The 14331-nt window shown below is 49.0% G+C and overlaps 1 protein-coding gene across 1 annotated transcript; it reads right to left on the bottom strand.

Annotated features, from left to right (window-relative positions):
- Window positions 1-204: 204 nt before the first annotated feature.
- On the bottom strand, window positions 205-13112 carry LOC109741666 (uncharacterized). Its single transcript, XM_073498289.1, has 17 exons — window positions 12748-13112; window positions 12072-12118; window positions 11885-11991; window positions 11306-11477; window positions 10426-10710; window positions 10152-10238; window positions 9052-9756; window positions 8465-8958; window positions 5649-7640; window positions 5460-5526; window positions 2665-3352; window positions 2004-2147; window positions 1731-1883; window positions 1503-1618; window positions 1127-1294; window positions 803-1033; window positions 205-690 (listed from the first exon to the last, which is right to left on the bottom strand). The coding sequence occupies exons 1-17, from the start codon at window positions 13076-13078 to the stop codon at window positions 559-561; spliced, it is 5919 nt and encodes a 1972-aa protein (XP_073354390.1). The 5' UTR covers window positions 13079-13112; the 3' UTR covers window positions 205-558.
- Between the last annotated feature and the right edge of the window lie 1219 nt (window positions 13113-14331).

Here is a 14331-nt window from a genome sequence, read left to right as displayed (position 1 = left end):
TCATTGGAATCGATGTTGGCGGCCATGTTTCTCAATACAAAAAAATTCTATGTGATGTTTCTCCTTTGTAGGAGTCCGTCTGCTTGGGTGGCTGCTCTACTCGTGGCCAGTGAAGACGGGGAGGAGAGCCACCGAGCCACAGCCAGCGATGCTAGAGAAAATCCCCTAAACTTATTCGCACTTGAGTTTGGGGCTCTTCAAAAGTTTCACAAATTTGCCACATTCATATGACTCTTCCTATAAAGCTAATCCAACTTGTGCAGGTTTCATTTCTAACCGTACTGTATACAAGGAGGGGAAAAGCTTTCTGTAGTTTATACTCAGTATAATACACAATTGAACCAATCCAGTAGCGAGAAGAAAATCACCGGGCCTGCCTGCCTGCCTCTACTACACACACGTTGTCCCGAGTCCCGACCCTCCGCTACTCGCCAGGAGCTGCTGCCACTTCGACCCTATGAAAACTCAATCGCCTCACCATGTCTCTACAACAAGCGTCTTCGACGAGCAGAACGAAATTAGCGTCGCCATGACTACCACCTAGCTCCTCCTCCTCCTTCAAGCCATCCTCAGCGCCTCCCTGAAGCCGATGCTGAAGCTGCTCTCCAGCCCGGCCCCGGCCTTCTTGGCCAGCCCCAGCGCCGGCTTCTGCATCATCGCCACGAACTCGTTGTAGTCTATGCGCCCGTCCTGCCAAAGCAACCAACACACGATCGAGATCATCAGCATTTTGGTTTCAGTTCCGTCAGAGCGCCCCGAAGAGAAGAGAAGAAAAAAGAAGGGAGGGAAGCTGTTGACTGACGTTGTCCTGGTCGACTTCTCTGATCATGTTGTCGAGGCTGAGGTCGTCGGAGCCGAGGCCGAACTCCTCGCAGGCGAGCTGCAGCTCGTCGGGGGTGATGTAGCCGCTGCCGTCCTTGTCGAAGTACTGGAACGCCGCGAACAGGTGGTCCTCCCGCTCCACCTTGTTCAGGTGCAGCGTCGCCGCGATGAACTCGCCGTAGTCGATCGTCCCGCTCTTGTCCACGTCCGCCTGCGTTCACCCCATTTCATTCTTCGTGTCAATGCCAACACACTTCTTTCACTGGATTCATCACACTCTTGTGAATTTGAGTGACAAACTTACGGCTTGCATGAGCGCGTAGATCTCGGACTCCTGGAGGTTGGCGCCCACCTTCTTGAGCCCCACCTTGAGCTCCTCGTACGTGATCTGCCCGCTGTTGTCCGAGTCGATCATCTTGAACATCTCCTTGAGGCCGGCGATCTCGTCCTCGGACAAGTTCTCCGCAATCACCTGGACAGTTACATACACGTCAGGACAAGTCAACTTGGATGGTTTTGCGTTCTTGGTTTCTTCCATGATAACATCCACCAAGCTCCAAATGGCAGGTAGTGCCGGCCACTTGGCTTGGTGGACGAGCACAAAGGCAAGATGACAATTCAGAGCGACGAGGCATGCGAAACAAACAATCATTTCAAGCCGGGAAGTGAACACTTCTTACCCTGAGAGCCATCTTTTTCAGCTTGTTCATGGCCGAGAACTGCTTCATACGGGATAGAACAGCAGAGTCCAGAGGCTTGTCAGGAGCCAGACCGCCAACCTGGACCCATGGATGCCCTGAGACAATGCAAAAAATAACAATCTTCAGTAACACAATTCACTAAAGAATAAAAACCATTGAGAGAACTAGAATTTATTTAGTCATGTGATGAGAAATTTAATGACTCACGTAGAACTTCATGGGCAGTCAGTCTCTTCTTGGGGTCCCTGAGGAGCATTCTCCTCACGAGATCCTTGGCGCCTTCGGAGATGCTGGGCCATGGATCTGACTCGAAGTCGAGTTTCCCGTGTAGAACCTCTTCGAATATGCCCTGCTCGTTCTCTGATCGATGAAAAGAAACAAACGCTGTAATTAGATCAAAATGGCAAAAAAAAATGTAAAGTAACTGCGCATTGTGTCAATCAAAGAAGTTAAGAACTTGAAAGTGAACACAATTCATACCTGCCCAAAATGGCGGCACACCGCACAACAGAATGTAGATGATCACACCGGCGCTCCACACGTCTGCCTCGGGGCCATATTTCTTCTTCAGCACTTCCGGCGCGACATAGTAGGGGCTTCCGACAACGTCGGTGAATATTTGACCTGGGATAATTAAGATCCACATTAGCAGAGATTACAGTGGAGAATGTCTCAAATCTGATGGATAAGATTCAGAGTGCAGCATGATAAGGATGTGCAACCAATCTGTTTATGATTGCAGCTGAATGGCATAATTTCTCAGAAAGAAGAAAAAAACATGGTGGTGAAAGCACAATGCATTGCAAAAATTCAGTATGCTGTCATGCTTTATGAAGCCCACAACATGGTCACATCAATCAGTCTCGATGGGATGTGAGCCCGTGACCGAATTATGGATCAAATCAAGGAACAGAAATACAGAACCATGGTAGCAAAATGCCAAATCATATATATTTTCTTGCCAATCTAGATGCAGTGCAATGCCTTGAATGAATGGTACTTATTGTTCGTGTTTACTTCTCTGAAAAATAAATACGAGCATAGGCAAGTGTTTCCTTTTCTGAAGAACAATGGAGATGAACTCTAGCTATGATTAGTAACAGAATGGTGGTTGCACCACACAGATTGACCAACAACTCACCAGGCCGGAAGAAGACGGAGAGACCAAAGTCGATGGTCTTGAGCGCGGCCTCCTCCGTCTGATCGACGAAGAGGAAGTTCTCAGGCTTGAGGTCCCGGTGCATGACCCCCATGGAGTGGCACACCTCGACGACGCCGACGATGACCCTGGCGAGCTCGGCGGCCTTCCGCTCGGTGTAGTGGCCCTTCTGCACGATCCTGTCGAAGAGCTCGCCGCCGGCGCAGAGCTCCATGACGAGGTGCACGGCGACGGCGTCCTCGTAGGCGCCCCGGATGGAGATGACGTTGGGGTGGCCCGCCAGGTGGTACATTATCTGGATCTCCCGGCGCACGTCCTCCACGTCGTCGTCGGTGACGAGCTTGCGCTTGAGGATGGACTTGCAGGCGTACTCCTTGCCGCTGCTCCGCTCGACGCAGAGGTAGGTGGTGCCGAACTGGCCCTGCCCGAGCCGCCGCCCCAGGCTGTACTTCTCCTTGACGCTTTCCGTCTTGCGCTTGAGCACGGAGCCGACCAGCAGGCCGGCGCTGGACACGCGCTTGACCGGGGGCACCTTGGGCCGGTGGTGCGGCGGCTTGGCCTCGCCGCCGGAGCCGGAGCTGCTGAACGAGTCCGTGGACGCCTTGGACTCCTGCTCCTTGGCGGCGGCGGGGGCGGCCGGCTTGGGATGTGCCGGCGGCTTGGCCTTGGGCTTGGGTTGCGCCGCCTCATCGGGCTTGGCGTTGGCGGTGCCGGAGGCGATCTTGACGGGCTCGGGCGCCTTGCTTACGATGTGGACGGCCAGCGGCGCGTCCGGCGGCGGCGCCCGGTCCGCGACGCCTCCATTGGCGGGCGGCAGGGCTTCGCCGTCGGGGCGCCTGGTCCAGAGCACGGTGGAGACGGAGTGGAAGAAGCCGTTCTTGCCGATGCTGGGGCCGACGCACGTGTTGCCCATCGTCGCCGCTGCCGATGGGTGGATCGACGGGACCAAGGCGGAATCGCCGAATCTATATGGGTCGCCGGGCCGGGACAGGACAGGAGCCGACCAACCACCCCACTACTCCTGCGCCTCGGATCCAAGGAGCGCGCGCACCGCCCGTGGTCGACGAGATCACGGGGTGAACCTCCCTTGCTGTGCAGGGGAGCCACGCACGCAACAGGGGAAGGGGAAGGATTATTACCTTCCAACCGGGAAGAGATGGGCTGGATTGAAGGAAAGTGCTAGCAGGATCGATGAGCCAAGGAAGTCAACGCCTTCCATCCGGCAGGAGTTGGAGCTGCAGCGTGGAATGCCATGATCTGACGCCTCTCGGGCAGGGGCTACGTATGCATCAAGAGGAAGAGGCAGAATTGTTGAATGAGCACATTGAAGATGGTTGGTGGGCCTTGGAAAGAAGCAGTCAAAGGCGAATGCTTATGCAAGAAACCAAATTGCTCAAGCAAAGGTACGGCGTCCACAAACAAACAAAACAAAACAAAACTGTGGACGAAGAGCTCGGACGGACGGGCCCTCGGCGACGATGATGATATACTGTTGTGAAGAGAGCAAGGGGACAAGGAAGACGATGGAGGCCGGCCCCGCGAGGATATCTAAGACGAAGGAGAAGACTAGACGGACAAAAAGTAATGGCAGCAGCAGCAGCAGCAGTACGTGACGGGAGGTACTGTGTGCGTATGAACAAAAAGAAATCCACCCGCGGGCAGGAGGTGGTTGCCGCCTCTTAGTTAAGACTTAAGACGAGGCAATGATTAGCGAGCTGCATCTACTTATCTGCGACCTCGACATGGCACCGCACAGCACGGGGGAGAGAGAGAGGGGGCGAAGTGGGATGCGAGAGGAAGATCGATCGCATATACTAGTAGATATATAATTTCCCGTGCCGTTTTGCTTCCCGGCTTCTTCCTGGGCGGAGTGCCTAAACCGCAACGCGAGCTCGGAGAAAGAAAAGAAAGCGCGTCCCCCCGCTGCTGGCCGACCAGGTCGTGCCGCGCTCGCCGCTTGGCACTGTCGACAAAGTCCAAAAGGGCGTCGCCGTCTCTACCCACACAGGGAGGGAAGAAGAGCCGCTGGCCGGAGGGCCTCCTTTTCCCGGCAGGTGGCCTGGCAACGTCCCTGTAACATCCCCTGTTTCTGACGGGGATCGCGACCGACGTGGCTTGGGCATGCTACGTGACTGCAAATTCAAAGCATGGATGCCGATTTCTTCCTTTTTCCTGGAGAACGGGTCAAGCAGATGGGAGAAACCCGGTCGCTTTCTCCGTGGGGATGGATAACACAGACTGGCGATGAAACGGAACAGCTCATAAGGACGGACGGACGGACGGACGCTGTAAACAAACACGGCACATTGCCGCGTTGACAGATGAAGGGAAACATCCAGGAAGCACGCACGCTCTAGTGCTTCCAAAACAAGCCTGCTGGGGTGTGAGACAAAAATAATAATAGTACAACACCAGTGCATTTCCTCTCTACCAGACAAATATATCGGACGCAAATAAGAATATGAAATAAACCAGACCAGACGGCAGGGAAAAGGAGACAAAATTACAATCTAAACTAGAGTTCTAAGCCAGTTGGGTGTGAAACAATAAATAATACACCAGTACACTTTCTCTGCGAAGACAACTATATCGGATCGGACGCAAATAAGAAACTCAGACAAAATTACACCTTCAGATACACTCTTGTTTGTTCCATTTTACACCCCAAGAGCACAAGCATACTACTACAACATGTGCCACCCCACCAGGGCTTCAACCTTACGACTGACCCACCAAGCAAGCAAGAAAATATAATTGAGTGGCTACTCTACACTGACCTTGAGTTGAGGTTCGCATGACAGCCTCCAGATAGATATATGTCCTGTGGGTGGGACAGCTTCGATGCTGGAACATGTGTATGGCCATACGAAATCATCGTCTCCGGAGTTCCCATCCACATGACGTTCCCGGACATTGCACCATCGAAAATAGCCACCATGTAATGCCAAATTGAACAGCGAGGCTACCTTTTCTTCTGTGTCCTCTTGGCCTTGATGATCCGCCTGTTGGACTTGTCGCCGCCCATGCTGCCCAACGAGAAGTTCCCGCCCTGAAACTCTAAGCTACCACCAGTTGGGAATGCCGGGTTCTGCTGCACCGAGCCTTGTTGACCGCCAAACTGGAAAGCTCCCGCAGGCTGGGCAGCTGGAGCACCAAATACTGGAGCGGCGGGTGAACTAGCTGGCTGCCCAAATAACGAAGAACCAAACACTGGTGCAGACACTTGCGGGGGTGCTGCTTGGTTAGTGTCATCAGCCATGCTGTCTTCCATACTCATCTGGTCATTTCCAGGAGATCCCATTCCGAAGCCTGTGTTGGCATTTGTCATCCCAAATGCAGGTTGTGGTGTAGACAAATTCATGCTTGCGCTCGCCGAGGTAAACGAATAAACTGGAGGAGCTTGCGATGAGAAAGCTGGAGCTGACTGTGCTCCAAATGAAAAAGCGCCCCCTGAAGATGCTGATTGTCCAAATGTAAACATGCTGGGAGAGGACGAAGCTGAACCAAAAGGGTTGCTGAGAGCAGCGGACGATGAAGCCGTGGAGCTACTGCTGAACATACTTGTACTAGCCACTGCCAAGGACGAGGCAGTGGAAGAGCTAGGTGATGAAAATGCAAACCCACTTCCAGATCCAGAGAAGGCGGCAGCTCCAGATCCAAACGGTGAATTACCAAACACAGGCCCGGAAGAGGAAGTTGTCACGCCAAAAGACACAGTTCCAGGTCCAGATGAGGAAGCTGTCCCTCCAAAAGTCATAGTCCCAGGTCCAGATGAGGAAGGCGTCGCTCCAAAAGATACAGTCCCAGGTCCAGATGAGGAAGGCGTCGCTCCAAAAGATACAGTCCCAGCTCCAGATGACGAAACCCCTGCTCCAAACGAGAAGACACCAGTGCCAGATGAGGAAGCTCCTACTCCAATAGAAACACTCCCTGGACCTCCTGATGAGGAAGCCCCCGCTCCAAAAGACACGGTACCAGGACCAGATGAAGATGCTCCTGCTCCAAACAAGGTCCCAGGGGGAGAAGCTCCCACTCCGAAAGAGACAGTGCCAGGTCCCGATGACGAAGCTGCCGCTCCACTAGCCACAATCGGGAACGAAGAGCTAAACTGCGTGGCTGAACTCTGAGGCGGCTGTGACATTGTGCCCTGTGGCTGTGGCAGCTTGCTACCAAAGATCGTGCTAGCAGGAGATGGTTGAGAGGTACTGCCACCAACAGTTGTGCTCAGACCAGTAGATTGAGATGGAGAACTGAACCCAAATATGCTGTTTCCTGAGCTCGAGAATGCAAACGCTGCCGTTGAAGCGGACTGGACAGCAGATGTAGTAGATGGTGTAGAATTAGCTGGTGCAGTTCCAACACTAAAGGATGCAACAGGAGAAGACGAAAATGTTGCAGTGCTCGAGAAAGAAGAGGATGTGACTGGAGAACTCGAAAAGGTTGTGATATTTGATGAGAAAATGGACGCAGTATTCAAATTGGATGATGCCTTGCTGGCTGATTCTAGGGCTTTAGACTTGGATTCAGCTGTAGCACCCACGGTACCGAAGAGTGAAGTGCTAGCTGGCTTTGTCTCTGTGGATGTGGTCTCTGGTTTTGGTGCTGCTACCGTTGGAGTGCTGGAGCCAAAATTGATAGTTGGAAATGCAGGAACCGAAGATGAAACAGGTGGACTGCTGCTGGATACAGAGAAGTCGGCAATGGTAGTTAATGGAGCGGTGCTGACAGCAGGTTTATCAGTGGGCGTGGTATTTGACAACTTCGGTGGTGATGTGTGCGACAAGCCATTGCTCAGGCCCGGTGAAGTAGATGCAGCAGAAGCAAAATGGAGAGGTGGAGTCAATGTTGGTGCAGCCGTAGGCAACACCTTGTCAGATGACTTATGGATATCTCCAGCTCCTTCCCTTCCATTGCCTTGCTCCAAATTAGGTGTGTCCAATGATGCGGGCTTCGTGACACTGGAAACACAAGTAGCAGAACACGTTAGCAGATACTCCAAATAGTAGAATGCAACTGCCTATGAAAAATAAATGCCTCACAAATCCAAAACAAAATTTGAGTTATAAACAAAAGAAACAAGAATTTCTGATGGGTTGTCCTCCAATTTTTTGATCCATAGTGATTGAACATGACTAAGATGCCCTTATCTTTCAAACTATACCCTTACTATATGTTTCACAGTTGTAACTACAATGCTCACTCCGTCTCACTATATGTTATTGGCCTCGGGAAACTCCATTCCCAGAGAGTAGGGCAGCGATGAGCTACTGATACATGAGATGTATACATGGACGACACTAAAACACAATATTTGCCCATTGAGGGAATCAATATTGTAGTCAATATTTGCGCTTTACCCCTATTTAACTGATTTGGGAATTGCTGATTGGTAGTACTGTGACATTAAGGTGTCTGTTGTCTCGTTCTTCTTAGAATTACTACATCCTTGGTCTGCGCACATGGTAGGCTGAAGACTGATATAGAACAACACAAGCACTTTCACTACAATCCAAAAGTATACAACAAGTCTGAACTTGGTGCACACCCTTCGACCCTTGCCATTAATTATCTTAATATTATTGCGACAAAATACAATATGAAAGAAGCTCCTCAAGTGAATAACTAATATGCATCTCTTCTCCTAACAGATTTCTTTCTAGCCTACCTTTATGATATCCCTTCCAGGTAATACCAAAATCTTTCAAAAGATGGGTATGCAACCAAATAATTAAACATGGGTGCTTAAGGAAAAATGAGGAAAAAAGAGTTCCAAGAGAATCACCTCTCCCCAAGTCTTCCTTTGGTTTTTACACCAGCGGTTGTTGATGTTTCCAAATCTGATGTACTGGATGGCTTGGCACCAAACATAAAAGGTGAAGCGCTGGTCTGTTTATCGTCTTTATTTGAAGCAAGTGGAACTGCTGAAGCAGTACCCTCAGGACGGTCTGCAGGAGGTACATGTTGAAACGTAAAACCAGTGTTGTTATTTGAGGGAACATTGGGGGTGCCCTTCTTTTCAGTATCACTGGACGAAAACAAGCCGGGTGTAGAGACATCTTTTGATGTGGATGTTCTAGGCTGTTCAGTAACTGAAGAATTGATAACATTCTGCTTCGATGAGGTTGATTCAACTTTCTGCTCAAATGTAACATGTTGAACTTTCCGCTCCTTCATCTTTGAATCAAACTTCTGCTCAGTTGCCTTCACATCTGTCTCAAATTTTGAATTCTTTGATGGGACAGGGGCTTCCAGATCATCGTCAAACTCAGTTAAATCCTGAAACGTACAAAACAAAAAATGGTAAATATAACTTTCAGATCATAAGTGCTTATATGACTAATTTACACTGCATTAACATTTCTACCATACCTCAAAAACAGCCATTTTGAAACCTGGTTTCCGTGATGTAGTAGCAGAAACTGAATTCCCCGAAATGGCAGGCTTATTAAGAATAGCAACATGATCAGACTTCATGTCTCTGTTGCCTAAATCCTGATGAAACGTATTGGAATGAACTTTTGATGATCCATCTTTCATCAGCTTGTCTTTATTCAATGTAGAACCATTCAGATCAGAATCATGGGGATGATTAACTCCATCCAAATCTTGAAATTGTCGGGAACTACTGGGGTCACTTACACCCTTTGGCCCATTGGACATGGATTGCCTTGGTTCCCAAGCAACAGATTGTTTGCCAGACTGTTTGCCCTTTGGTGATGGAGCTATTATGTTAAGCTGCTCAAATATCTTCTCAGCCATCTTGTTTGGTTGAGTTGGAACAGGAGGAACATCATCATTAGGAGGTTTGCCACCTTCACTATGTCTCTGTCTTTCTACAGTCCGCAGAGATTGACCGGACTCAAGCAGTAGTCTTTTTGAACTAGGAGGTTCCTGATGGGGTGAACTGCCTTCGGCAAAATCTGAACCAATAGTACGGGTAGGAAGAAAGTTTCCCCGAGGACTAGCACGAGCATCTTTAAAAGGAGACATCATATTCGACTTCTGACGAATCCTGCGTATGGGGCCAACAGATCCAAGTTCATTGTCAAACTCTGTGCCTCTTCGTTTCAACACCTGTTAGGAAGACAGATGATTTAGAAAAGCTCTGGCAGATATAGTCCAGACCATGCAAAATCTGATGTAGAATGTTCCTCAATCCTCACTAATATTAAATTTATTATTTATATTGAGACTAAACTCTAAATGGGTCATTGTCACAACGCCCCTAGTTTCAGTCAAACAGGATGACCTGTTACTTTCTGCCTCATTAATGTTGGGATATGCAACAGTTTGTCCATATATATAAAAAGATATTAGAAGGGTCGATTGGGTATCAACCATAAATCCACACCATGTTTCAACTGCTTTTCAACAAACGGCATGTTTTTCAAGCTGAATATATAACATGAACAAGAATATACAGTGCACTATGTGACTTATTTCAAATTCAGAAATCTTCCACCAATTACCTGCCTGCCTCCAGCAGCCAAACTTGGGGTTCGTGCATGAGATAATGAAAATGGTGAAACATTCATATCATTGGAAGAGCTTGGGCCCTGCTAGGCATAAATAGATATTTAGTAAAAACAACTATCACAGTTTTGCAGTTGAAAATCGCTCAACTGAAAAGAGAAAATTCAAGCACCATACAAGGACAAAAGTATGCCACGTGGAGCAAAATATAAACGTAGAACTATGAGAAGGAAAGAGAATGATGTGCAGCAGATAGAAGTACAAAGCTACCTTAAAAAATGGAGAGCGGGACATTTTACATATTGCTGACCGCCCACGTAATCCTGAAGCCATATAGCCATTCACAGGAAGTACAGGGTTTTCATTGTTGACTTGATTCAGCTCCTGAACAAGTGGTGCTCCAGAAGTCCTATAATAGCCAGTGTTGCTTGCTTCCGCTTTGTTACCAAAAAGTACTTGGCTCCTTAAACTACTCTGTTGGGGTTCTCTTGAATAACGGGAGCTCATATATTGTTTGGCAAGGTCCGCAGGAGACTTAACATCCCGGATAGGAACCTGCAAATTGAATATGAATTATAGTTAAAAAAGGCAACTGAAATTCAAACCAAGTTTAATAGAAGTACAGCTACATTTGCCTGCCTCTTCCTCCCAACTTACACACTGAATAACTTAGTTGCCAGGTGCATTGTATTAGACAGGCAAAGAAAGGAAACTAAAAGGTAAAATCCATGCTACCCTGTTTGAATTGCAGGTAAAATCCATGAACTGTTCAACTGCACATTTGTGCACCTAATAACGTGCAGGTGAATCGAAAGAGGTCCTAACAGACACATGAACTTTGATCAATCTAAACAACTGACACCACATCAGATGTCAAATTGATGTATTCTTCCAATGAAAGTTGCTAGATCACAGGGATAATTTTGCTACCATCTTACTTGACATATTCAAGTTTGATCGAGCAAAGTCAAGTGAGCATCATCACTAACCTGACCACAGAAATCACTGAGATAACATTCTAAACAAATATCTACTAACAGCATACACTTGATGGAATTCGTCAAAAATGTTCACATGATCCTTACCAGCACCTTGATACAAATTTATCCATCAACTAAAAGGAAATTACACAAGCAAAGTAACTCCTTACATCAGCGGGCGGAGATTGGTCTATAGCCATCCCATGAGATGTGGAGCCTCCTATTCCATCAATTCTGGTTCTTGTTTCATTCTTATCCTCGTGGTGGTCCACTTGCGCAGACAAAGCAGGCTCTACAGTTCTTGCACGCAGCAAGTCTGTGAGACGATCAAACTCAACCCTGCACAGAAGAATCCAATCATCAAGAACAGGTACAAAAGCAGTGGGGAAGAGATAATGTTGCAGAGGATATCAGGTGGAGACAATGCTCAGTCCAAAATAATGGAACAAGAAACCAAAAAAAAAAAGAGAAATGACTTGGATTAATGCATACTGTGGACTGAAGCAAGTTGAACATCAAAAGGCCATACATCATCCATTATACTAGGGGATCAAAATTCACCATGAACAGCTAACAATCAACATATTTTGATACTTACCAACAGAAAAATAACTAGTACTCCCCCTGTAAATAAGTATAAGAGCGTTTATAGATCGCTAAAGTAGTGATCTAAAAGCTCTTATATTTCTTTACGGAGGGAGTAGAAAACTGGAAGTTCAAGAAGAACAAAATATGCAGATACTTTCCTGGTGAACGTTTTCCGCATTAACAGATGCTCTACTTCAGACAATGATTTGTCACCGGATGTACCAGTGAGGTCCTTCCCTTTCGCCATTCCACCCACTGGAGATAAACCCTGCGTAAAAATTTCAAACAGTCCTTGGTCAGAACAACAGGGGATGTGCTTAAACAGGTTGCGCCATGATTGCTACTTACCGTATGTGTTGCCTCAGGCAAATCTTGATTAGGTTCAGCATCTTGGCCTGCATACATAAAACAGGTATCAGATTTGTAAGTGCAGCTCAATGATATAAGCTCGACAACAGTATGATGCAATTACAACTGAAACATGAAGAACATCTCCTGTGTTGTATTCTAGTAATTTCTACCCAACCAAACATATAGTTCCAAAAGACCACACTCCCCTCCGAAACAAAAAATCGATGCCATTTAAGTGTAGCTTACAAACATCAACGTGACGCATCGCACAGGATAATAGAAGTAGTCCAGTATTACTAATTTCAAGCCAAGCCCCTGTGTTGTTCTTGAGGACGCAGAGCCATGCACATCCCACATCCATATATATATATCGACACAAACTACGACTTTAACCATAAAGCAAGTTGAAACTTTAGTTATAGGTCTCCAGTAAACACCCGTTGTTCATCGTGAAATTGGCGCTTCGTGCCAGCAATAGCATTCGTCAGGTCAGAATTTACCGAAAAGGGAAGCAGGTGGTCCGCAATCTAAGCTAAACCCTAGCAGCATGCCGGGGAAGCCCGAAACCCTAGCCCAAGCCCGCAGGCGCAGCCAATCTCAGGGGGGAGCGCGCGCGAGCAAACACGAATCTTGGTAGGGGGGAAACGGGAAGGAGGGGAAGCTGCAGGCTCACCGGGAGGCGGGGACGCGGGGGGCTGCGCCGCCGCCGCGGGGGCTGGCGCGGGGGGCGCGACGGCGAAGCGCTTGCGGAAGACCGAGGAAAAGAGCCGCGCGGCGCCGCCCGCGATGAGGCGCGAGGCGGGGTCGACGAGCCGCGACACCCAGCCGCCGCCCGAGCCGTCTCCCTCACCGTCGCCGCCGCGGTAGGCGGCTGCGGCCGCGGCCGCGAGGCGGCGGGAGGCGGCGGCGGCCGGGGGGCGGTCGTAGGGGGTGGCGGCGGAGGCGCGCGGGGGCGGGCGGCGCCGGATCTTCCCGCCGGCGCCGGAGTACGAGCCCTGCTCCATGGGCGGTGCGGCGCGGCGCGGAGGCGGGGGCGCGGGGGAGGGAGGGGGGGCAGGAGGAGGCGGGCGCGGCGCGGGCGTCGTGTGGGGGGGAAGGGAAAAGGGGGGGCGCCTCCTGCCTAGGGCTCTTGCGCTGCGAGGCCCGCGTAGTTCGCAGGCAGCCTCCTGTTTTTTTCTGGGTATTTTCTTTCCATTTCGTGCTAGGGCGCGGGCGGCGTGGGCTGGGTGCTGGATTACGTGGTATCTTCCGTGGGTGGCTTACGGGCCCGTTTAACGTTCGGCTCGGGTCGTTAGGAGCCGTTAATCTCTCTCAGGCGTGGCGTCACGGGTGGGCGAGGGGTTTAAATTTCGAACCGTGGGATGGATGGATGGATGGATCGGCGGATTTTGGCACGCACGCGCAGATTCTCTTCTCTCGGGAACGGCGGGGTTGCTCCTTGTCATAGGTGACGCGGCGACGAGCGAAGAGCGGTTCGGCGCACGTGGGGTGGTCTCGCCGGAAGCTGCTTGCAAAGCGTGCAGTGCAAACGTATGAGAAAAGGTGTTTATCTTTACTACCAAACCAAACCAAAGCAAAGCAAAGGAGAGTGATCATCGCCGTTGGTGCGCCCAACATCTGCTCTCTAAACCACACAATACATCATTTGAAAGTATTCTCTCCTCATAATTATCCTCTTACTGAATTATAAATCAGTTTTGCCAAGTCTGGGTACTAGTTTGATCTTGCATGAAGATCTGTGCAAAAGAATTCCTTTTAGTTTCCTTTTTTCTTTTATATACTATGTCACTTGATTGAGACTTGGTTAAGTCTCGGTCGACGTAAACCTAGCCACACCCATTATAAATATACATCTCCTTCCTAAATCACGCATATATCTTCATTATTTGGTATGTTTTGCAAACTAACGTCTCATTCATAAATCACATAGAACATAAATTATGTCCTTCGTATGTCACAAACACGTAAGGTCCATTTTTCCCAAAGTCATTTGTTTGCTCCCACGCTGCGAATTTGTTGGCGGTGTGTTACGGTGTTCCTTTTTCTCAGAAAGAAACAGAAGAAATAATCTATCAACACCTGTCACAACAGAGAAAGCCATTGAAACCCTCTCCTCTAGCAATAAGGCACCCTGCCACCCAATTCTCAATGTTGTGCTACAGTGGAAGTTGATTGATGCTATCGTTTTATCAACTTTAAGATTCCCACAAGTTTGAATGATTTGCTTTTGCTTGGTTGTTGTGACAGAGGAGGAACA

The sequence above is a fragment of the Aegilops tauschii genome, chromosome 5 (genome assembly GCF_002575655.3).
Source record: "Aegilops tauschii subsp. strangulata cultivar AL8/78 chromosome 5, Aet v6.0, whole genome shotgun sequence".
In the NCBI taxonomy this organism is placed as follows: Eukaryota; Viridiplantae; Streptophyta; class Magnoliopsida; order Poales; family Poaceae; genus Aegilops; species Aegilops tauschii.
Note: the sequence above shows the minus strand (reverse complement) of the source record. Positions and strands in the feature narration are given on the sequence as shown.

Excerpts from the sequence above, each read along its gene's own strand:
- LOC109741666 (XM_073498289.1), bottom strand. The coding sequence starts at position 13,078 with ATGGAGCAGGGCTCGTACTCCGGCGCCGGCGGGAAGATCCGGCGCCGC. Across the intron at positions 10,711-11,305 it reads ACCAATCTCCGCCCGCTGAT|GTTCCTATCCGGGATGTTAA; the intron begins GTAAGGAGTTAC and ends TTCAATTTGCAG. Across the intron at positions 1,619-1,730 it reads GACTGCCCATGAAGTTCTAC|GGCATCCATGGGTCCAGGTT; the intron begins GTGAGTCATTAA and ends GCATTGTCTCAG.